Here is a 22,610-nt window from a genome sequence, read left to right as displayed (position 1 = left end):
CATACTGTTTTTTGCACTATTTGCCTGGCCGGGGGACTGCTTTAGAATTTTAAAGTTTTACTTAATATTGCATATAGGAATTTATAGTCTGTTATATTTGACCTGTGCTTCTCTCTCCTTTATCTTAAATGTATGCTCTCACTGAGCATGTGTGTGTGTGCGTACTTGTCTGTGTACGTGTGTGTGTGCGTGCGTGTCCGTGTGTGTGTGTGTGTGTCTATGTGTGTTAGTACGTGTGCATATTGTGTGTGTGGAGTGTTTTGTATGTGGGTATGTCTGTCTTCTGTGTTTTCAACTTTTTCTTGTTTTTGCAGGTACAACTTTAATTGTTTTGCTTATAGTCAATATGTCTTATGTACAGCTGCTTTGTAACAATGAAAATTGTAAAAAGCGCTATATAAATAAAGTTGATTTGAAACAACGTTGCGACGTAATTCATCGTTGATTCAACCTTGGTCCTTGATGTTGATTCAACGGTGAATCAACATTGAAATGCTGGCTGGTGTACACGAAATTATGTCTTTGGGCACAGCACAGGTACATGTTACGTCTAAAGACATTTTTGCTAAAGTGGCCTTCGATAAGTCTAAAGACATTTTTGCTAACGTGGCCTTAGATAAGTCTAAAGACATTTTTGCTAATGTGGCCTTCGATAAGTGTAAAGACATTTTTGCTAAAGTGGCCTTCGATAAGTCTAAAGACATTTTTGCTAAAGTGGCCTTCGATAAATCTAAAGACATTTTTGCTAAAGTGGCCTTCGATAAAGTGCGCGACGATCGACACGACTAATGCATAAAGCACTAGTGATGGGAAGTTCGGATCATTTTACTGACTCGGACCTTTGAGTCTCGTTCAGCAAAATGAACGAATCTTTTTTCGAGTCATATCGTTCATTTCGTTCATTTTAGCAAAATATAATTAAAATGTTATATGTTACTTTCCTAACACATCTACTACTTATGCGAACGTTGATCACAAACAATACAAAACTATAATGCTATAAGAAACAGAAAAGATTAATTCATTGTTTACCTGGGTCTTTAGTCTATGATTAGCTCACCACACCTCTTATCTGACAAGTCCTCGGGTTTGACTCGTTCGTTCACGACGTGACAGCTTTTGTCACAGGACCCATAGAATGTTGCGCAATGCGCATGCGCGACTGGACGAGTCACTCGCCGAGACGACTCGTTCTTCCCGAGTCACATTAAAGATTCGTTAAAAATTAACGAATCGTTTAAGAACGACCCTTCACTATAAAGCACACACCTTAAGAGAATTCAGGTAAGACAGCTTGTCTATTTGGATCTCTCTTGAGCCGATAGGGTAGATGCTGAGATCGCTGATGACGAACCAGCCGGGTGGATGATCTCCTCGTGCTCCTCTCGAATTAAAACATCATAAAATGAGACATCCGGTTTACAAACATGACTGCTCCCGAATAATTACATGGTTTTCATAGTTGAATAAATAAACGCAAGGATTATAAGGGCTGTCATCTGTTCTCCTGAAGAAGTCCAGATCGTCGTGGATCAATATTAAAGGTACTGTTATTTTTTGTGTTTTTTATCTCCTATTAATTATCCATTTAAAACCCTTGGAATTAAAAGTAAATCTATTAAAAGCACAGCATTGTTCTAACTATGGCCGGATTGTATTGTTATTCTTATATATCTCTTTATTAGCGCATTAATGAAGAAAAAGTATAAGGTTAACAGTCTCAGACTGAAAGTGAAAGTAGCGTTATAGTCGCTGAACTTATTAAATGTTTAATTCACTTTGAATTCTGTATTTTATAAAATATTAAAACCCACTTAAGGTTAGAAAAAATAAGTCCCTTCAAAAGAACAATAATCCGATACCGAAGATTTTGAATCCTATAGTGCAATAAACCTAATAATTCATATGTTCTGCCAATATTAAAACATCTTACAGTACTAGTGGCCAAAAGTGATGGACCTCTTCACATTTAATTCAATATATAGAGTTAATTTTGCTTATTAAATGTTTAATTCACTTTGAATTCTGTATTTTATAAAATATTAAAACCCACTTAAGGTTAGAAAAAATAAGTCCCTTCAAAAGAACAATAATCCGATACCGAAGATTTTGAATCCTATAGTGCAATAAACCTAATAATTCATATGTTCTGCCAATATTAAAACATCTTACAGTACTAGTGGCCAAAAGTGATGGACCTCTTCACATTTAATTCAATATATAGAGTTAATTTGCAAAAACATGTTTTTATTGTGAGCTATTATTATTTTATCAAAATAACCCAACTGAGTAGCTGCTTCCTCCCCACAATATGGGATTCCTTTTGTGCCAATAAAAATGAACGCAAACTTTTAAAAAACGAACAAAAATATACAATGAGAAAGAAAAAAAACACTTTGAAAATGAAAACAATAAACTCAGTTGCAAGAATGTGACATGATTTCTTAACAATTTTCTAAGTTTCGTTTTTGCAAATAATAGTTTTGAATTCGCTGCTAGATTTTTCATTTGCGCTTTCCGAGTTTTCGTTTACGCTTCGCAATTTTTCGTTCGCCTTTCTGGCACAAACTCACGTGTGGGCGGGATTTATGGCCACTTTACTCTCATTGGTTAGTGAGATTTGGATTGACAGCTCCCTGACCAGGAAGACGATACTGAAGACAGTGCAGCGGATTAGAGAGCGATCTGTTTGCGGTTTTCTGTATTGTATTGTTTAGTGTTTGTACTTAAATTACTTATTTATTTTGTAAGTATATTAGCAGGGTTGCCAACTTTCATGCACTTAAAAGTGGGACACGCTTCCAGGCTCTATCACGCCGTAACAACAAGCCAACATCGAGTAAAGACAGGATAGATAGCCATATTCACATGCAACTTTACGTGGTTTTAGAGGCCGTCAAGACAGCAGTCTATAATTTATAATTACAATGATATCAGGAAAACGAGATGCCTAGTGAGTTTTGAGGAGATATACAATAAAGTGTTATGCTTCCAGTTCATATTTCTAATTTATAGATTATAATCGTGGTGGCATTTTATGTATCGTTTCTATCTTTAAATGTTTGTTTATAGTTTAAGAAGTCTCTCTTCTGCTTTTCTTTAACCTGTTTTATGTAGGTGTGTAAATACATAATGAAATTGTTGTTTGCAAGAGGCAGACTAAATTAATAAAACATTCTAAAGGCCTCTAATTGTGTCACCTTATGAATTTGTTTTGTTGTAGCGTTTAAAAAACATAAATGTCATTTGAATGTATTGGTAGTGTTTTATGAGGTGTACTTTCTGTGAATGTAAAGAAAGGGGTATAATACTGTACATTCACCATGAGTTTAAAAAGAATGATACAGTACTTAACTTATAAGTGGACTTAATTCTTTAAAAGGAGACTGTTTGCAAGAGCGACATCGTCATCCTCCTCCTCAGCTGGACACAAGTCACCCTCAGGTACATTTATGTAACCGAGATAATAAAATCGCTAAAAGTTTCTCTGTACAGTAACTATGCAGCAATGTTTTCATGTAGCACGTTAATTTCTCACAACCCAATAATCTGTAACGTGTCTTTATTGGATGTTATAATGCAAGTTGTTCGTTCCTTTTTAAGAAAATTATCTTAATAGGCCATAAAATAATACCTGACAAAAAATATAAAGCACACAATGAATGCGCTTAGTAAAGACAGAATTGCTACTGTACAGGAATAAAACTAGTGATTTTCTTTATTATCTGAATTACATTCATTTACCTGAGGATGAGGAGGACGCTTGGATCCACACCACGCATGACTTACCTACTGCAAATACCAATTACTAATATACTAACTAAATAAGAAAGTAGTTTTAAGTACAAACAATAAATATAACAGCATGCAGATCGTTCTCTAAGATTCATTGCACCGTAATGTCTTCAGTATCGACTTCCTTGTCAGGGAGCTATCAATCAAAAACTCACTGGCCAATCAGCGTAAAACGGCCATAAGTCCTGCCTACACGTGAGATTTGTGCCAGAAAGGCGAACGAAAAATTGAGAAGCGTAAACGAAAACTCGGAAAGCGCAAATGAAAAATCTAGCAGCGAATTCAAAACTATTATTTGCAAAAACGAAACTTAGAAAATTGTTAAGAAAAATAGCAGTTTATTTGAAAATCAAGTCACATTCTTGCAATTGAGTTTATTGTTTTCATTATCAAAGTGTTTTTTTTCTTTCTCATTGTATAATTTTGTTCGTTTTTAAAAGTTTGCGTTCATTTTTATTGGCACAAAAGGAATCCCATACCCACACGAACCCCTGAGCAGTTAAGCGCAAACCCCACCCCTTGAACGAAAACCCCACCGCAACGTCTCTGTTTAGGTAGAAACAGAGCGAGGTGCAGATGGGCGGGTCAACCGCAAGTGAGTGGGACTTAAGCCGCAAGTGAGCTGTACAAACCTCCAGAGGATTTTGATTGGTTTATTTAATGTTGTGTGTTGTAGTATTGGTTCATGATCCAGTTGGTGTGGTATCTTTGGACACTAACAAAAAGAGGACCCATCACAGCTTCAGACATGCACACAAAAGCACACACTGGTGCAACACACTACGCTTCTTCACAGCCTTTAACAACCCCCCATACACAATGCCTTAATGCTATGAAGGTAAAATCGTGCCAAAATTTTTTTTGCATGCGCAGGATAACATTTGTAAGAGCATACGTGACATTGCAAGTGTAACCGGTACTACTCGCCCTGCTCTGCAGCGGGCCTCGAACTGGCGTCGGTCCGGATGGGAGACGGGCGCTCTAACGAGGAGGCTAAAGACCGCAGTCTCTAGCGTCTGTCGCTAGGGGAGTGAGGTTTACATGCACAGCTCTTCACTAGCTGGCCTCCGTTACACTAGCATAAAATAAATTTGCATTCGCAAAAAAGTTTTGTAAAGGTGTAAATCAAGCTGCAAGCGAAAGAAAACAAGTTTTGCAGCATTGTATCATTTTTCGTAAGCGTAATTCATGTGTTGTGAAACGGCAACTTCATATTACGTCAAATAATTATGGTCTGTATTCTTCTGACCACACTTTTGACATGTTTTTTGCGCTGAAATACGGCCAAAAGCATTGCGAGTCTGTAAACAGAGGTGTGCGTGCAAAAACAATGGTGTTATGAACTGCAAAACGGATTCATCGTGCAGAACCTGTTTTTGTGTATGTAAAATAAATCTGTTGCAAACATCTTGCCTACGCAGGCGAAAACTGTTTCTTGCAATAAACCGATGTGTACGGTTCCGTCTCGCCTGCAGCCAGGTGTACTTGCACACTTTTGGCACGATTCTTTCACTAATTTGAGTTTGCAAGCGTGAAGGGGGAGGCGGGGCTACCTTCTTGTGACCAATCAAATGAGGTTCCTGATGACTCATCGTTTTCTCTTATCTGATTGGTTCAATAACGCGCCAGTCAAGCAGACATCAGACACTTTAATGCATTCACCCAGACGATTCACCCAAAAGGCTAATGATGTTTTATACCAGTTTGTGCAACTAAAACAAGTTTTATGTTTTTGTTTTAACTCATCGTTACAAGCTCTGTATGATGAAAGTCAGATGGATGGAATAGGCCTACTCTGCGTTGTGGGCAAGAGTGAAACTCGTTGTCAGACAGCACCAGCATCACTTACAGGTAGGGTTGGGAATCGAAAATCAATTCCAATTTGGAATCGGAATCGAAAGGCTAGGAATCGGATTGGAATCGAAAGGAATAGGAATCGGATACTTGAGATTAAAATTTGAATTCCTCTCATCAATTCCTGTGTGCATATTTTCAGAAAAGTACATGCGTTGCATGATCTGCTGATATCTCAATAAAAGCCCTTATGAAAATTATCGATATTTTTTACTATAGTAAGCATAGTTTAGCTATAGAATTTGCATTAAAGCACAAGAATCACAAATTAACCATAGTTGCATTATAGTAACTGCAGTTTAACCATGATGTAGTTCAACTATGATAATACAAATTGTAATAAATCAGAAAAGGTGTGTTTCTATGTGTAAATATACACAAACCGGTGCTCATAAATATATATATATATATTTAGCAAACAAGTCAATAAGCAGGCTAAATGACCCTACAGGTTGATATCTAAATGTTTTACTTCAACTGTGGAATCGAAACTGGGAATCGATAAGAATCGAAATCGATAAGCAGAATCAGAATTAGAATCGATAAAATTGAAACGATTCCCAACCCTACTTACAGGTGATAACTTACATTCGTGTCGTGTTTTTTGTGATGGGTTTCCGTGATTTGCGTCTTTATCGTGTCATACTTACTGTGAAAGAGCATTAGGGACATTCTACCGAAAACGAACATTATCTGTCCTTGAACTGTTACAGTGAATATTTCATCCAAAAAGTATTTCATTCAAATAATGTCTTAAACTGACTGATGTTTGATTTCTGTGAGTTGTACTGTAAAGGAATAGTAATTCATTAGGTTCTCAGATATTTTTTTCTTTATTAAAAACAAATCCTGTCCTTGTCCTCAGCCAAATTGGACCTACAGCTTTCATAGTTTTGTTAAAACTCCATCAATAGCAAGATTAAGATGTTGTCATCCATATCAATTAAAAAAAAGGCATGAAATTATACATAAATTCTACAAATAAATACTATTGTATAACTGTCCCCATGTTTTTGGTCAGTCCTGTCACGTTAACATAAAACTCAACATACAATGTGTGCAATACAGCTTTGGTTCAGAGGAAATTACATAATTTGACTGTGGTGTAGCTTACACTGATCAAGGGTGAGTTCTGTCATTGAATTGTATGATTTTAAGATTGTTTTTGTATGTTTGTATGCAAGTGTCAAGCCCTGCACGGTAAATGTACGTTTCTGGTAGAATGTCCCATTAATACAGTCATGATCAGGTGGCATTTGTATTCCATTCATCACGCAGTCAGGCGGGCATAGGTCAGGGTGTGAAGAGGATTTGTGTAGCGGTTTCACATCGAAAGAGGAAATAAATGCTTTTTATGCTCTACTATCAAAAGAAAGTCTCTGTGGGAAATGTACAATAGATACGCTGGCTTATGTATACAAGAATTGTATATGGATTTTGGTTATAACCACATGGTGAGAACGAAAGTCTTTTTTGCTGTTATATCTATGTTATATATATATATATATATGTGTGTGTGTGTTATATGAGTTGTTTTGGGTTAATGAGGTAGGTACATTACAACAATGTAAAGAGGTTTTTCTCACTGATATATCAGTTTCTTATTTTTATCTAAAAACGCTCATATTTGCCTTCCAAAACACTGTAAAATGTTTATTGTCAAATTAACAGTAACTTTGTCATGGCTCTGCCTCACTTAGTCATGTTTTTCTTGGTCCTGTGGCAGAGTCATGACAAAGCCTTTGGTTATGTGTGGAGAGTAACATATTATTGTCCTTTTGACAATAATATGCGTTCTCTCCAGTGTCTCGTCATTGGCCCCACCCTCTCGTTTCCTGTATTGTTGTTATTGTCCCGGCCGTGTTTGATTACCCTCACCTGCCCTGTGTCGTTATCCTTCGTTTGTAAGGGCCTGATCAGACAGAACGCGCCTTTTTTTGTGAGACGCGCCTTTTTTGAATTGTTTTCAGTTGGCAGGGAGCGTTTTGCGCGCTGCTTATGCGCGCCGGGCGCCTCGCGTTTCTGCCGCCTGCTGCGCCTCGCGTTTTAGGCGGAGCGCTCGGAGCGCCCGAAGTTGAAAAAAACTCAACAGAAAAGCAGAAAAGCGCTTGACGTCATGTGCGCTTTTTTCCATTGTCCAATTGAATGAGTGGAGAGGCGGGGCTTCCCTTGTGGCAACGGAAGTTTACAGATGCTCGGAACGCCTGGAGACATGGAGGAGAAACTTGTTGTGGCTGTTTCGGGTTACCTAGCAACATACAAAAAACGCTGCGCGCTGCTCTTTTCAAAGAGTCACCAAAAGAGCAGCGCGGCGCGCCTCGCGTTTTCGAACATGAAAAGCACGTTCTGTGTGATCGTACCCTAATGCAGCACTCTGGACTTAAATCCCTCTCAGCCTTGTTTTGAATGTTGGTTGTATTTGCTGAAGTGCATTCCAGAATTGTTCTCTTCATAGACGTGTAGACCATGCATTGTGCGTTGTGGTCATTGGCCATTAGTATAGGTATGTCTGAAACCACAGTATGCAAAAATTCATAAGCGAGAAATACCTCAATGGTCTACTCCAAACTCGTTTAAATCTCCTGTATTATCTTATTTCTCTTTGTAAATAATTTTGATGTTAATCGACTTTGAAATACATTTGTGTGTGAAATGTGCTACATGAATGAACTTGTTTTCCTTGCTTGCCATGCTTTGCCTAATTTTGATAGGCAACCAGGGTGGTTTTATTTTGCAAATCTGGCAACCCTAGATGTTAGTCAAGTTCAAGTTCCAATATTTTTATTGTCCTTTCTCTCCCTTCAGGGGGGAGAAATGAAACACAGTGTTTCTGAAGCACCATAGTGCAGAAACAACCATAACATATAGCACATTTGAACAGACACATCTGACAATGAGATTTTACCGAGAATTCTTTTACAATTATTCAGAGTCTGCATGAAAATGTAATAAACAATGTGTTCTGTTAAGAAGTTCCACTAAACTTGGCAATACTGTCTTACATGTATCCCCTCATTTCTCCACAGGTAAAAAAAGGCAAATGGAACACAACAAATGGAAGAGCTTTTTAGGAATATGTATTATCAATATTTTATTCTTCGTTCTGATGTTGGCATACAGAAACTGGCATCCTGATTACACAAGCATGCCAATTTATAATAAACTGAAAATCTCGAAGGCTTCACATTCAATAACACCCATCAAAGACTCACAACACTTCATGGTGTCTGCATTTATTGACCACAGATTGGATGGGACCATTCGAGTCATCAGTATTATCGACAGACACAATCTTCAGCCACTTTACTGTGCTTACTGCACTATTGAACATGACTGTAAAGAAGCTGAGACTGACGTCTGGATACATAGTGACCATTTTGGCTTCCCATTTCATGTCTCAGATGTGATTTGTAAAGGTAAACACGTGCAAGATGCAACACGTGTCCTCATCTCAACTAAACCTTCCCTGGACAATGAAACCCACCAGTATCTGCCAATACAAAATCGTGTAATAAGTGAGACTTTCAAGTTTAACTTCACAGTTTGCATCTCCAACCTTTTTGGTGACTACAACAATGTGCTGCAATATGCACAAACTATAGAAATGTACAAGCTTCTGGGCGTTCAGCGAGTGGTCATCTATAACACTAGTTGTGGACCAGACCTGGAAAAGCTCTTAAAGCATTATGAAAGAGAGGGAATAGTGGAGATTGTTCCATGGCCAATTGACACGTTTCTTAACCCGTCCCCAGGTTGGAACTTTAAGGAGCACAAGGGTGACATTCATTATTATGGACAGTTGACAACACTCAATGAGTGCATTTACAGGCACATGTATCAATCCAAGTACGTTCTCCTGAATGACATCGATGAGATTATTGTGCCTTACAAATATGCCAATTTACCATCTCTTATGAAGAACCTCCAAGATGAGCATCCCAATGTGGGTGTGTTCCTCATTGAGAACCACATATTCCCCAAAACACAGTTTGAGGACAGTGGTCGCTTCAAGCGACCAGAATGGCGTAATATTTCTGGGATCAATATCATGGAGCACATTTATAGAGAACCTGCCCGAAAGAATGTTTTCAATCCCAAAAAGATGATTGTTAACCCAAGGATGGTGGAGCAAACATCGGTACATTCCTCCTTGAAAAACTTTGGAGAGACATACCATGTTCCATTTGATGTGTGTAGGATTGTACATGTACGAGTCCCACTGCAGGGGCATCTGACCAAAGAACAGCTGGCTGTGGACAAAAAAGTGTGGGACTTTGAGCAAGAATTGGTACCAAATGTTGACAAGGCATTGGAGAGTTCTGGTTTGTTAAGACCTAACAGCTGACATCATCGAATTGAAATGTGAAAGCAATATTTCTTTTTATGTTGTCAAATTGTATTATGAAAACATCTATTTTGTCATGTTTTGGATGCTGATTCTCATGATAGGGTGTTGGTTTGACAGTTTCATATACTAGAGGACCTCTTAAAGTCCCCCTTTGGTGAAAATCAAGTTTGTAATGTTGTTTATATGTCTGTGTGGTGTTTTTATTATGCTTTAAGATAAACCATGTGCAAATTCATCATTTTAAACCATTGCTGAGTATTTTCTCCATAAAACTGCAGTTTACCAAAGACAGTTTAAAAATCCAGTTTGCTTCATCCTTGATGTCGAACGGCCTATCTCCAGTATCTCCTGTTTGTTCCAGGATGGTGAAGGACATGTTGTCCTGGAGAATTCCTGATTCAGAGAATGCTGGCTACACTGTGCTGGTTGGTATGCCAAGCGGAAGAGTCGGGAGCTTGTACTGGAGAAGAGGGAAAAGAGCTCCCAATGGCACAATCCCGCCTGGAAGCGCACGGTCTGTAGCAGGTGCTGTGGCACAGGAAAGACAGCAGATATTTTGGATGTTTGTTACAACCTAGTAGAAGTCTAAGGGTTGGTTAATCATATTAGAAATTTTACCCTGGGTTACCCCGCTGCGGTTTCAACTCTGCTTCTTCAACACGAGCATGAGCTGCTCACACATCAAATGAGAGGCATCTATGTACCTACAGTGAGGGAAATAAGTATTTGATCCCCTGCTGATTTTGTAAGTTTGCCTACTTACAAACAAATGAAGGGTCTATAATTTTTATGGTGGGTTTATTTTAACTGATAGACACAGAATATTAAAACAAATCAGGGGAAAAAATGTTATATAAAGGTTATAAATTGATTTGCATTTCAGTCAGTGAAATAAGTATTTGATCCCCAAGCAAAACATAACTTTGTACTTTGTGGAGAAACCCTTGTTGGCAAGCACAGAGGTCAGACATTTCTGATAGTTGGTCACCAGGTTTGCACATGTGTCCGGATACATTTAGTCCACTCCTCTGTCAATCTTTAAGGTTTCTTGGCTGTCGCTCAGCAAATTGGAGTTTTAGCCTCCTTCACAGAGGTTCTATAGGACTAGGGTCTAGAGACTGGCTAGGACATTTAATGTGCTTCTCCTTAAGCCACTATTTGGTTGTCTTGGCAATATGTTTTGCGTCTTTGTCATGTTAAAGGCTCATCCATGACCCATCTTCAGTGACCTAGTTAAGGGGAGGAGGTTCTCGTCCAAGATTTTACGGTACATGGGCCCGTCCCTCAGCCCCTCAATGCGGTGAAGTCATCCTGTATACCTGTAGCAGAGAAAAAGCCCTAAAGCAGAATGTTTCCAACACTGTGCTTCTCTGTAGACATGATGTTCTTGGGCTCATAGTCAGCATTTCTCTCCCTCCAAACACAGGAGTCCATTTTGGTCTCACAGCAGTGCCAGCACTTTCGCCAAAGCCTTTTCTGAATCATTTTGATGTTCATTGTCAAACTTAAGACGAGCCAGGCGGGCCTTCTTGGGCAGGAGGACCTTGCGGGTGCTTCAGGATTTCAGTCTACTGTGGCATAGCGTGTTACCAATGTGTTACCAATGTTTTGCTTGCTAACTGTGTTCCCAACTGTCTTGAAATCATTAACAGGCTTCTTCCGTGTAGTTCTGGGCTGATCTTTAACATTTCTCATGATCATCTTTACCCCATTGGGGAAATATTGCAGGGAGCTCCAGAACAAGGGCATTTGATAGTTATTTTGTATATCTTCTATTTCCAAATAATCACACCAACAGTTGTCTCCTTCTCACCAAGCTTCTGTCTGTAGCCTATTCAAGGTTTGTGCAGGTCTCCAATCTTGTCGCTGACATCCTTTAAAACCTATTTGGTCTGGACCATGGTGTTGGAGAGGTTGAACTGGAAGATACAGATTCTGTTGGCAGGCATCTTTTATATACATAACAAGCTGATTTAGGAGTACTTTCTTAAAGTGACAGGACTAATCTGTGGTCCATATAGGCACATAACCAATCTGTGGAGCCAGAATTCTTGCTAGTTGGTAGGGGATCAAATACTTATTTCACTGACTGAAATGCAAATCAATTTATAACCTTTATATAACATTTTTTTCCCCTGATTTTTTTTAATATTCTGTGTCTATCAGTTAAAATAAACCCACCATAAAAATTATAGACCCTTCATTTGTTTGTAAGTAGGCAAACTTACAAAATCAGCAGGGGATCAAATACTTATTTCCCTCACTGTATAATCAATGTTCTGGACTAATTAGCATATTCCTGAATCTGTGTATACTAAATGAAGCAAGGTTGTAGAGTTACAGTCATTTTAAGGCATGAAGAAATTATTTTGACAGGAAAAACTTTTGCGTATGCTATTTTAATCCTTAAAGATGAGTTTAAGGGACTTTATGGGTTTACTTTATATAAAATGTATCAAACATCACAAAACTCAAAGATGTTATTGTGCACTGCAAAAACTCAGCAAAAGGCACACTGCACACTAGACGTTGTAAAAATTCCTTTAAGTTTGGAGTTTGTTTGAATCGTTGATGTAATTTCCTCTGAGCACACAGCTGTGCTCTCTAGTCATGTTGTCCATTTATGCAAACAAATGTTAGTTATTCAGTAAATTCAGTAAAATGTTGAGCTACATTAAGGTTGGGAACATATCAACGTTATGCTAAATATTTTCTTAGATCTACACTACAGGAACTCTGTTGTTATTGATTCCTTGCAGCGGTCTACACACTTAAAAATAAAGTTGCCTCACAATGCCATAGAAGAACCTTTTTGTATAAATGGTTCCGTAAAGAACCTTTAACACCCAAAGAACCTTTCTGTTTCACAAAAGGTTCTTTGTATCAAAAAAGGTTCTTCAGATTATGAAAAGGTAAGAAAGAGATGGTTCTTTAAAGAACCTTTGACTGAATGGGTCTTTGTGGAACAAAAATTTGCCAGAAGTACCCGCTTTTTGTTGTGTTCGCACCATAGGAACCAGCCGGAATTTTAGTTCGGGAGAACTTTTTTGGAGGAACACTTTACTGTAGCTCCTTCTCCGAGGCAGGGTCTAAACCAGCAGGATAGGAACGACCCATGACGTAAGCAAACTCTGATTGGCCGCACTTTTGTTGTTTGTCGTTGTTCGACGGGCACGCTTAAATGACGTCGCTGTCGGCCAGCTTATGTCACTAAATGGTTCCTTTTGCAGATGCAAATGCGATCGGGGATATGGCCTGAGGGAAAACTTAGTTCACAAACGACAGCCCTCTTTACTCGTTCCGGAACTTTGTTCCTGAACTTATCCGTCGGTATGGCATCGCTGTGAAGAACCTTTTAAGCACTTTTATTTTTTAAGAGTGTACCAGAAGTGACGTTTGTTTCACATAAGGTTTGTTTATATTGTTGCCGTTGAAACGTTCCACAAAGAACCATTCAATCAAAGGTTCTTTAAAGAACCATCTCTTTCTTACCTTTTTATAATCTGAAGAACGTTTTTGTCGCCACAAAGTTCTTCAGACGCTAAAGGTTCTTTATGGAACCGTTTAGACAAAAAAAGGTTCTTCTATGACATCGTGAAGCACTTTTTTTATTTTTAAGAGTGTACTGTATGCTTGTTACCCGCATGAGAAGTGTACTCAACTTCATGTGGCGCTGCACAGACTGGGGGGCAGAATTGTTGAATATTTCCAATAAATATGTTGTAAATTATAAGGAAACTTTAATGTGCAAATCAAAAAGGGATTTGCTAGACCAAAATATATTTTTGTTAAGAAATGTTTAATCTACAGTTTAGTTTTAAAAAGTCGTAAGCAGTCAGATCACAAACACTCGTACAGTGGTTCATATACACATGCACACACACTCACATCATGTTGATACTGGTATTTTCTATACATATACATGGAACCTGAGCCTCACAGAAAGCTTTTTAACATTTTAAGACATGTTTTATGTTTTAGCACCATAGTCTAGTCTCAACATTGTATGCACCCTTTCCTGAAGCACTCTCTCTCACACCCACAAACTCTGACACGTTGGAGTACTCTGTAAAGCACAAGAATACACCAATACAACATTAAAATACATATGCATGTCATTACTTTTAAAGAATGTGCTATTGATCGGATAATATTGAAGCTGTCAACAGGGAAATGTGTCTGTGTTTGTCGTATGGAGGATTCATTTTTGCAGGTCTTTTTCAATGTACGACGATTATATGCACCAGTAGCTTCCTACTGTATTTTTCACTCATGTTGACACTTGTACCGAAGAAGGAAATGAAATGTGTTTTTGGTAATATAGTTTTGACCCACAAAGATAACTGCACAACAATGGGAAGACAAGAGCTCACGCAAGAATGACTTTAAAACTACTAAAATACGTTTAAATAAAAGAAATATTAAAAGGTGCGGTGCATTTATTATCTTCGTAATAGTCCATTGAAAAAATAGCAGTGACAGTCCCAGGACTGCAAGATTTGAACATCTCACAATGTACACTTTTGTAGGACTTTAGATTTGAAATGTTTGTCAAAACACATGTTTATGTGTGTTCTCTATCACTCAAGTTAAAAGGACACAAGTTCATTTATTCATCTTTCTCTTATGGCCCATTCAGCAAAAGCACACAGATCCAGCGCTGTTCTGCTGTAGGTATCTTCGCAGTCATGTATACTCAGAATGGGTATTTCGATATGGAAATGTAAATGATAAAGATACTCTGATAGGTAACGCGCCCCTGGACTGACAGCGTAGTGGCTTGTACCCGAAGTCGCACCAGACCGGGCCGGTGCAACGGCTTTAAAGTGAAGATAATCCCTCTTCCTGCTTCATCCTTGATGCCGAACGGCCTATCTCCAGTATCTCCTGTTTGCTCCAGGATGGTGAAGGACGTGTTGTCCTGGAGAACTCCTGATTCAGAGAATGCTGATAAACGGGCTACACTGTGCTGGGTTGGTATGCCAAGCGGAAGAGTCAGGAGCTTGTACTGGAGAAGAGGAAAAGAGCTCCCAATGGCACAATCCCATCTAGAAGCGCACGGTCTGTAGCAGGTGCTGTGGCACAGGAAAGACAGCAGATATTTTGGATGTTTGTTACAACCTAGTAGAAGTCTAAGGGTTGGTTAATCATATTAGAAATTTTACCCTGGGTTGCGCCCCCTCTGGTAGCTGTCCGGGCAGGGCGTGTCAAGACACTGGTAACCACCCCGTGTGTTAAAGCACATCTGGTTTGCTCCACACTGGACACCTTGTTGAGTACACTCATCGATGTCTACAAGAAAGAATGGTTCTAATAGTCAAGCTTAACTTCTGAAGAAACATCTATCTGACTTTGATACTGACACAGTATGTATCACAATAATCACGGATGTTTAAGATTTCTTACCAATTCACTAACAACAGAATAACAAGTGGAGAAAATGTACCTTTGCATGTCCGGCCGTTGGATGACAGTTGGTATCCTGGAGGGCAGATGCACTTGTAGCTCCCAATTGTATTTCTGCACTCATGTTGGCAAGGCTTTCTAAATGCACACTCATCAATATCTTTGTAAAAAAAGTAAAGTTAATATTTAATTCTCTGTCACCAAAATACGTAATAGTATTACATCCAAGACCTTACAGCATTACACACCTATGCAAGTACCGTCCTTGCTAGTGTACCCAATTGGACATTCATGCCTGGGATGACGTGAAGATCCGAGATGTTCAGGATGCACTGAGAGGCGAGTGAGGTAAGGTCGCTCTAGGGTAGAGACCAGCTGAGGGCGGAGCCTGGCTTGTACCTGGGTATTGTTGGCAAAGATATGCCCTCTCTCGAGCCCAGCACAAGAACGGCCATCACCAAGAAGGACAGTGCCTGGTGGACACAGGCAGCGAAAACTGCCTGGAACGTTTCGGCATTGAAAAGCGCATGGACTCGGCACTTGCGCACATTCGTCATTATCTGCAATTCCAAAAAATAATCATTATTAATTAACTTCATTGGTTTCCTGTTGTGTGATATATGCTGTGTGATATATAAATATATTATTATTATATATTTTATGTTAGAATATATGTTTATGTTATAAAGTTCTACATATAATTGTTGTCAAACTGTATCCCCATTTTTCATGATTATTTTTTTTCATAGATCATTACTATTGGTCACTGTTGGAAAATTTTGTCTGACTTGTTGCTAGTTTTAACATTGTATTTCTTTAGTTTAATGTTTTATGGGATTTATAGTGGGAACAGAAAATGCAATTCAGAGGTCAACAGACAACTATGAGTAAAAATATTATCATAACAGGATACAAGAAGATTGATGAAGCTTCTTTAAGGAACTGTATACTGACCTTTTTAACTTAAACATTCCAGTAGTATTCTGCTTAGTGATAAGGGTCTCTAACCAATCATAGAAATATCTCTTACTTATGAAACATGAAATGAAAGTCTTGTATATAAAAGATCTGCTCAGAGGAGCACCCAAGATGAAATTGTATGGTTTTCAAGGAAATTTGTCAGTTTCAGAATGTAATGCATTGGTGGCAGGAATTGCGAAAAGATATATTGATTTAATGAGGCAAAAGAATGGTTGAGGGAAGCACAAGGACGTAGGGATCAAAGACAGCTAGAAAAAAAGAAAAAATATATATGTAATGTGCAAGCACTAACAACACTAACGTGATGAAGAAGTTGTTTACAGAACAAAAAGAATCAAAGAGCAGGATCAACTGCCCGCTCCGAAGATGGAACCCCTCCCTACTCCAACAACTAAAAAAAATAACAACATTTCTCTCTCCTACACTCTTCTCCTCCTTCTCAGACAGCCTTCCAAAGTCTCCAAAGATCTATGCAACACTCCTGACTCCAACAGCTGAAAGCCTTATGAATAGAAAGAAAACAGGCGAAGAAAGGGGAACAAGAAGTGGAGACGGATGGGGAAGACGAGGAGGAGGCAAAACGAAATAAACAAAATACAGATGATGACCGTTGCTTCATCTGGCTCAAGAATCGTTGCTTCAAGAATAAACTTTTTGAAGATTAACCTGAATTTTTCTAACAGTTTTGGAAATATTTAACCAATAAAAGTATTGAAAAGAGCTAGTCAAACCGATTTTCACTTTCATTTCCTGAAAAGATGCAGTTTTGAAAATGCAAGCTTTCAGTCTGACAGCAATGATATTTTAGGTTGCATAAGTTTTTTTAATTTAAATTTTAATATAATTCAAAGGTGAAACAAGTGATCTTAGCCACTTAAACTTCAGATTTGAACCACAAATCTTTTTTTTAAAATCTCAAATATAAGCCAGAGGCAGAGAGTGTTTCATAGAGATTAAAAAAAGAATATAAAGGATTATATTAAAGCAATATAAAGCCTTCACTGTTATTACAGTGATATCTGTCCGATAGTATTTTTTATATATAATTTATGACTAATTGTTCAAAAGCATCTTAAAGGCATTTGTGACATTTAACTCTGATATTGAATCTCACCTAGGCAAGGTCGACCAGCTCCTTGTGAGCGGAACCCTCTCGGACAAACACATCCGTACCCACCAATCGTGTTCTGGCATATTTGACTGTATCGACACATGTGACTGCCATCCTGGCATTCGTCTATGTCTGCATGCAAGAAAAAGATGTTTTTAATAAAATATATTAATCATTTAAGAAAAAAAAAAGACTTTCACTTGATTCAGAGAGAACTTGACACCTTACCTACACACACCCCATTTTCTGCTGTGGTCATACCAGCTGGACAGCTGTCAAAACACTGATAACCCCCGTCTGTGTTTCTGCACTGTTGATGTGCTGGACACACATTCCTCAAACACTCATTTATATCTAAATACACACAAGAACAGTCAGGGACTAACTTTCAATGAATGAGCAGTTTGAACGGGATATGAATTTATTTATAAAGGGGTATTTTAATAAAGCACTTTCTTTCAACCCTGTGTCATCCTACGGATAAGTAGTTCAATTTTAATGGTAAAAGACATATGAAGATTCTGAAAAAATTTAATAATTCACACTGTCACTGACCGAGGCAGCGATGGCCCACCAACTGGTGTCCCGGGTGGCAGGCGCAACGATAAGAGCCTAAAGTATTGAAGCACTGCTGCTGGCATGGCGAGATCGCTGACTCTCGACACTCATCCACATCTAAGGAAAAATATCTGCCAGTTTAATTTCCTCTATATTCTAGATGGTTCATGCAGTCAAAAACTGTTTTCAGGGCTAATGCTTTGCTAAAAATAAATTTTTAATAATGTACATATTAACCTTCACAGCTGGTGCCCACCACACTGGGTTTGAAGCCCGTGCCGCACTTGGCTTGACAGCGATACGTTCCCGCTGTGTTCACGCACTGCTGGTTGTGATGACACAAATGGGAACCTTGTGTGCACTCGTCCATATCTGTATGATAATACAAACCCATGTAAAACTGCTGATTACAATCTACTCGATAACAAACAAATCGTGACAGTTTATTGACACGAATATACTGTAAACCAAGCATTACAATATATTCAGAGAACATTCTGGGTTCAATCCAAATTGAGCTTTATCATATGGAAACCGCAACAGTGTAGTTCCCAAGCACAAATATTATTGTTTTATTAAATCTTACGCAAGGTACAAGATTTGTTCATGCCAGTCTCAGTAACATGTAGATTAGAATGTTGTTTTACTAACTACATAGATCACATTTACTACCTTGCCCTGTGTACTTCTGATAAGCATGTGCCTTACCATAATTGACGTAAAAACTGTGTGACGAATACATTCATGTGTTAAATAGGCTATCAGTAATAAGGTTGACTGACTTGTGTACAGGGTTATTTTTACTCAAAGGGATAGTTCACCCAAAATTATATTTATTTATTTATTCACCTTTTTGTCGTTCAAAACCTATATGTGACTCTTTCTTCTGTGGAACACAAAGTTATATCGAGAAATGTTTATTGTGTCCATATAATGGAAGTCAATGGGGGCCAGTGTTGTTGGGCCACCAACATTCAATAATAAAAAATAATAACATAAATTTAAAATAAAATAAAACAAAATATAATATAATATAATATAATAAAATATTTAGTAAAATAAAACAAAATAGAATAGAATAGAATCTTTTATTTTGGGGGGTGAAAATATATGTTTTAAATATGGACAAAATCAACCACTAAGTTATAAGTTAAGTGTGGACAAGGGTTTCATTGTCTGGATGCTTGATCAGTATACAGTAAGCCTGACCTTGGCAGGTGTTTGACTCTGCAGACATGGTGAATCCAGACGGACATGCACAGGAGAAGCCGCCCATGATATTATTACACGAATGTGTGCATGGAGAACCCACAGCGCATTCATCTTCATCTAAGAGATCAATGACAGTCAAAACATTTCCTGAAAACACATTCTATTCTCTAAAACAAAATCATAATATTTAAATATTTTCTACATGCATTTACAGGTAACACTAATTTAAAAGCAAAATTTACCAGCACAGTACGATGCTGTGTCCAAGACGAAACCTTTTGGACATTTTTCCCCGTCCCCTTCTGCGTGGAAACAGAACATTTGGTTGACGTTTCACATTAGTTTCTACACATGAGAATTTCACATGGCTTCAAACACAGACCTGGTACGTGTAAGCTGGCGGTCATTCTGAACTCCAGGCTCACTGTGAAAAGGCTGTAGGTGCCAGATATTCCTGTCAGTCTCAGGAGTTGAAGCAGGGGACCCTGACGGTTCTCAGGACCCTCGAAAACCACAGAATGATTGCAGCGCAATGTGAAAGGAGTCCCTTCCCGCATGTGATTCTGTGAGGACCAGGAATAAAGCTGGCCGGAGCCCGTCTGCACATATGACTCATCAAACTCCTAATGAAAAGGGCAAATAACCATTCTTCACCATTTGCTCAAAAGAGTTAAAATCAAGATGAAAACGATGTCTTAAATGCTTGAATCTAAACCTGTAGGTTGACATTAGAAGACAACAGCACTGGGGGAACGAATCCGTTGATAACAATGTCCACCAGTAGAGCCCCTTCAGCATCCAGACCTCTGGCCACATGGGTCAGCTTCAAGATCTCTCCTGTCATTTCAAGACAAAAAGACACAGAGTGGCTATTTCACAGAGAACCTCAAAGCATGAGTTTAGTCCTTCAGAAAAAAAACTCTTAACCTGTATCAAACTCCAGTTGAGATTCTTGTCTGAACTGCCCTAGTGTGAAAGAGAAGCCGTTTTGGGTGTCAGGTGATTGGTAGACGGTCGTCCAGTATATCGGGGCGAATACAGACACAAGAACTCGCAACAAAGGACCTGGAATTCATACAAAAGTTTCAAACAAGTTTCAAACAAAATTGCAAAACATGGGTATTTAAACCACCAAATAATGACATCTGAGCTATCAGTATAGTGAAAACCTTAAGTAAATAATTTACTTTGTTCACGGTAAGGTTGAACTTTGCATTTAATTGCCCATATTCATTGTATGTGACACAGTTCACGTTTGTCTTCTCACTCACCAACACTTGGAGGAATGTTGTCAACGTGGGCCTCAAGGGTGCTGGTACCATCTGCTGTATTCTCTGTGATATTGGCTTCCAGAAAGGCGACTCCAAACTCTTTCTCATTGACCATGCCTATCAGACTGCCTCGTGCACGCCGTGGAGACTCTCCTATACATAACAGAACATAAGTAATGGAGAATGTGTTGAGTATGTAGTAAGCGTGTAGAACATCCTATACTTATGAAACTGTATTTTTTTGTACATATAGAGAATATTAATTTTAGAAATCAGAAAAAAAATCAAGATTTTAAAGTGATGATTTATGATACAGAGAAATCTGTTTAAATAAATGGAGGACTACCTGGGCACAGTGACACTTGACATTTCCTGGAATCCACATTCGGACCCTCGCATGATGGGCCCCCATTGGCTGGTGGTGGATTGTTACAAAATCTGATTCGCTCCTGGATGCCCTGTCCACAGGTGACACTGCATGGGCCCCACTCTTCCCAATTTGAGTAGCCCCCTGGAACTACAAACCCAGAAACAGAATTTAACCAAAATTATTATATTGTCGCTGTCGTTCTAAAACCCCAGATGTCCAAAGTCACTGTTTTTCAGGGAATGGAAAAACTGTATTTTTTTAATGGTTACATACTGTGTTGTCAAAGTTGACATTAATCATTTTTATTGGTTAGATATTTTGCAAAACCCAGTGACAAACATAAAGGGTGACTAATAATAATGATTTAGCACCAAAAAATAATAGAAAACACAAAATATGGAGATATAAGGTTTAAGAAGGACAGAAAACCTGCTTGTCTTAGAACAGTGGTTCTCAACCTTTTTGGAGTACTGGACCCCATCATAACTCGAATGATCCTCATGGACCCCCACGCTCACACCCCATCCCATTTTCTTTCCCCAGCACAATAACATATTTCCACTAAATTACGAAAATAAAAAGATAAAGATAAAAGTAAAGTCAAAAATTGTATATTTGTTAAGTCAATATATGTAAGCCTAACTTAAAATTACACATGACCATTTAATGGTTTTCAGTTGTATTAAAATGACACAATAATCACAATTACGTTGCCAAAACATTCTAATTTCAGTATCTCCAACAGTATAAACACACTTTACTGCAGTTTATTCTTTTGACATTAATTTGTCAACAAAGACTTACACCAACCATTACTGATCAGTTACTGTTATGAGTAACCATTATATAATGTTTAATGTGTAGAAAATGATTAAAAACAAGAAAACAATAGTTCCCTTTCTGTCGGTCTCTCGGCGTTGTGTCGAACCGACAGAATGGGGTTTGTCTTGAGAACCTATCATCTTCTGAGTATTTAGAAAAGGCCAATGAAAATTGGCCAATGAAATTTGCATGCCGTGCTCCTCCCCGAATGTCCGGGTATAAGAGGGAAGCCGGCGTGCTCATTCATTCACCTTTTGTTCTTCAGAGCCTACGCATCTGGTGAGCTTCTCTACGATCTGGGTGATCATTCTTTCTGCTGGAATCTACGACGTGGACAGCGGACGGTCCCTTCCTGCAGTGACTCTCCCCTGGGCGTCTCGGCAGTTCCGGAGGTGTTCGAGCAATTTCCTTTTCTAAAAGAGCAAATTTCTCCAGCGTGGCTTGTCCCGCTGTTCTCATGGGTGCAACACACTCATCGAGGAGGGGGACGGACACAATGCCTGCTTCCAGTACGCCGGGGTTCAGACGTTGCGTCACAGGTGGCTGTGTTCCCACGGGACTCAGCCACCACCTCGTTTGCTCCCCATTCTGTGGCGGCAGGACTACGGCCCTGCCGTCCGCTATGGCAAGCAGCGAGGGTGATATGAGGATTACTGTGAGCGATAATCCGCCAGCCACGGCTCACGGACCGTTCACACCTCGTTTCGCTCGTCTGACCGTTCCCCAAAAAGACGGTCCGCCGTCTTATTCCTCAATCACGTATTCGGACACGATGCGTGATGATGAGAGGTCTCTTGCAGCATCGGGGGGTGACGTACTGCCATCCGACTCCGACGATTCTTCGGGCTCCCTCCCTCGGGGGGTCGAGCCCAGGAAAAAGCG

General features: G+C 38.9%; 2 protein-coding genes across 2 annotated transcripts in view; one reads left to right on the top strand and one right to left on the bottom strand.

Annotated features, from left to right (window-relative positions):
* Positions 1 to 1,247: 1,247 nt before the first annotated feature.
* Positions 1,248 to 10,681, top strand: LOC130568367 (glycosyltransferase family 92 protein F13G3.3-like). Its single transcript, XM_057357174.1, has 2 exons — positions 1,248 to 1,544; positions 8,676 to 10,681. The coding sequence occupies exon 2, from the start codon at positions 8,690 to 8,692 to the stop codon at positions 9,992 to 9,994; it is 1,305 nt and encodes a 434-aa protein (XP_057213157.1). The 5' UTR covers positions 1,248 to 1,544; positions 8,676 to 8,689; the 3' UTR covers positions 9,995 to 10,681.
* Positions 10,682 to 13,762: 3,081 nt separating this feature from the next.
* hmcn2 (hemicentin 2) overlaps positions 13,763 to 22,610 on the bottom strand; it is an 87,271-nt gene continuing 78,423 nt past the window's right edge. Inside the window, 15 exon segments of the mRNA XM_057356507.1 lie at positions 13,763 to 15,072; positions 15,163 to 15,289; positions 15,444 to 15,563; positions 15,652 to 15,963; positions 17,499 to 17,627; positions 17,724 to 17,849; positions 18,051 to 18,170; positions 18,291 to 18,425; positions 19,263 to 19,382; positions 19,508 to 19,567; positions 19,648 to 19,888; positions 19,981 to 20,102; positions 20,193 to 20,330; positions 20,537 to 20,689; positions 20,883 to 21,053. Of these exon segments, the coding sequence (XP_057212490.1) occupies positions 14,694 to 15,072; positions 15,163 to 15,289; positions 15,444 to 15,563; positions 15,652 to 15,963; positions 17,499 to 17,627; positions 17,724 to 17,849; positions 18,051 to 18,170; positions 18,291 to 18,425; positions 19,263 to 19,382; positions 19,508 to 19,567; positions 19,648 to 19,888; positions 19,981 to 20,102; positions 20,193 to 20,330; positions 20,537 to 20,689; positions 20,883 to 21,053 (2,453 nt within the window). The 3' untranslated portion in view covers positions 13,763 to 14,693.

Source organism: Triplophysa rosa, linkage group LG17, assembly GCF_024868665.1.
Source record: "Triplophysa rosa linkage group LG17, Trosa_1v2, whole genome shotgun sequence".
Classification (NCBI taxonomy): Eukaryota; Metazoa; Chordata; class Actinopteri; order Cypriniformes; family Nemacheilidae; genus Triplophysa; species Triplophysa rosa.
The sequence above is the reverse complement of the archived record's forward strand: the minus strand, read 5'-3'. Positions and strand labels throughout refer to the sequence as shown.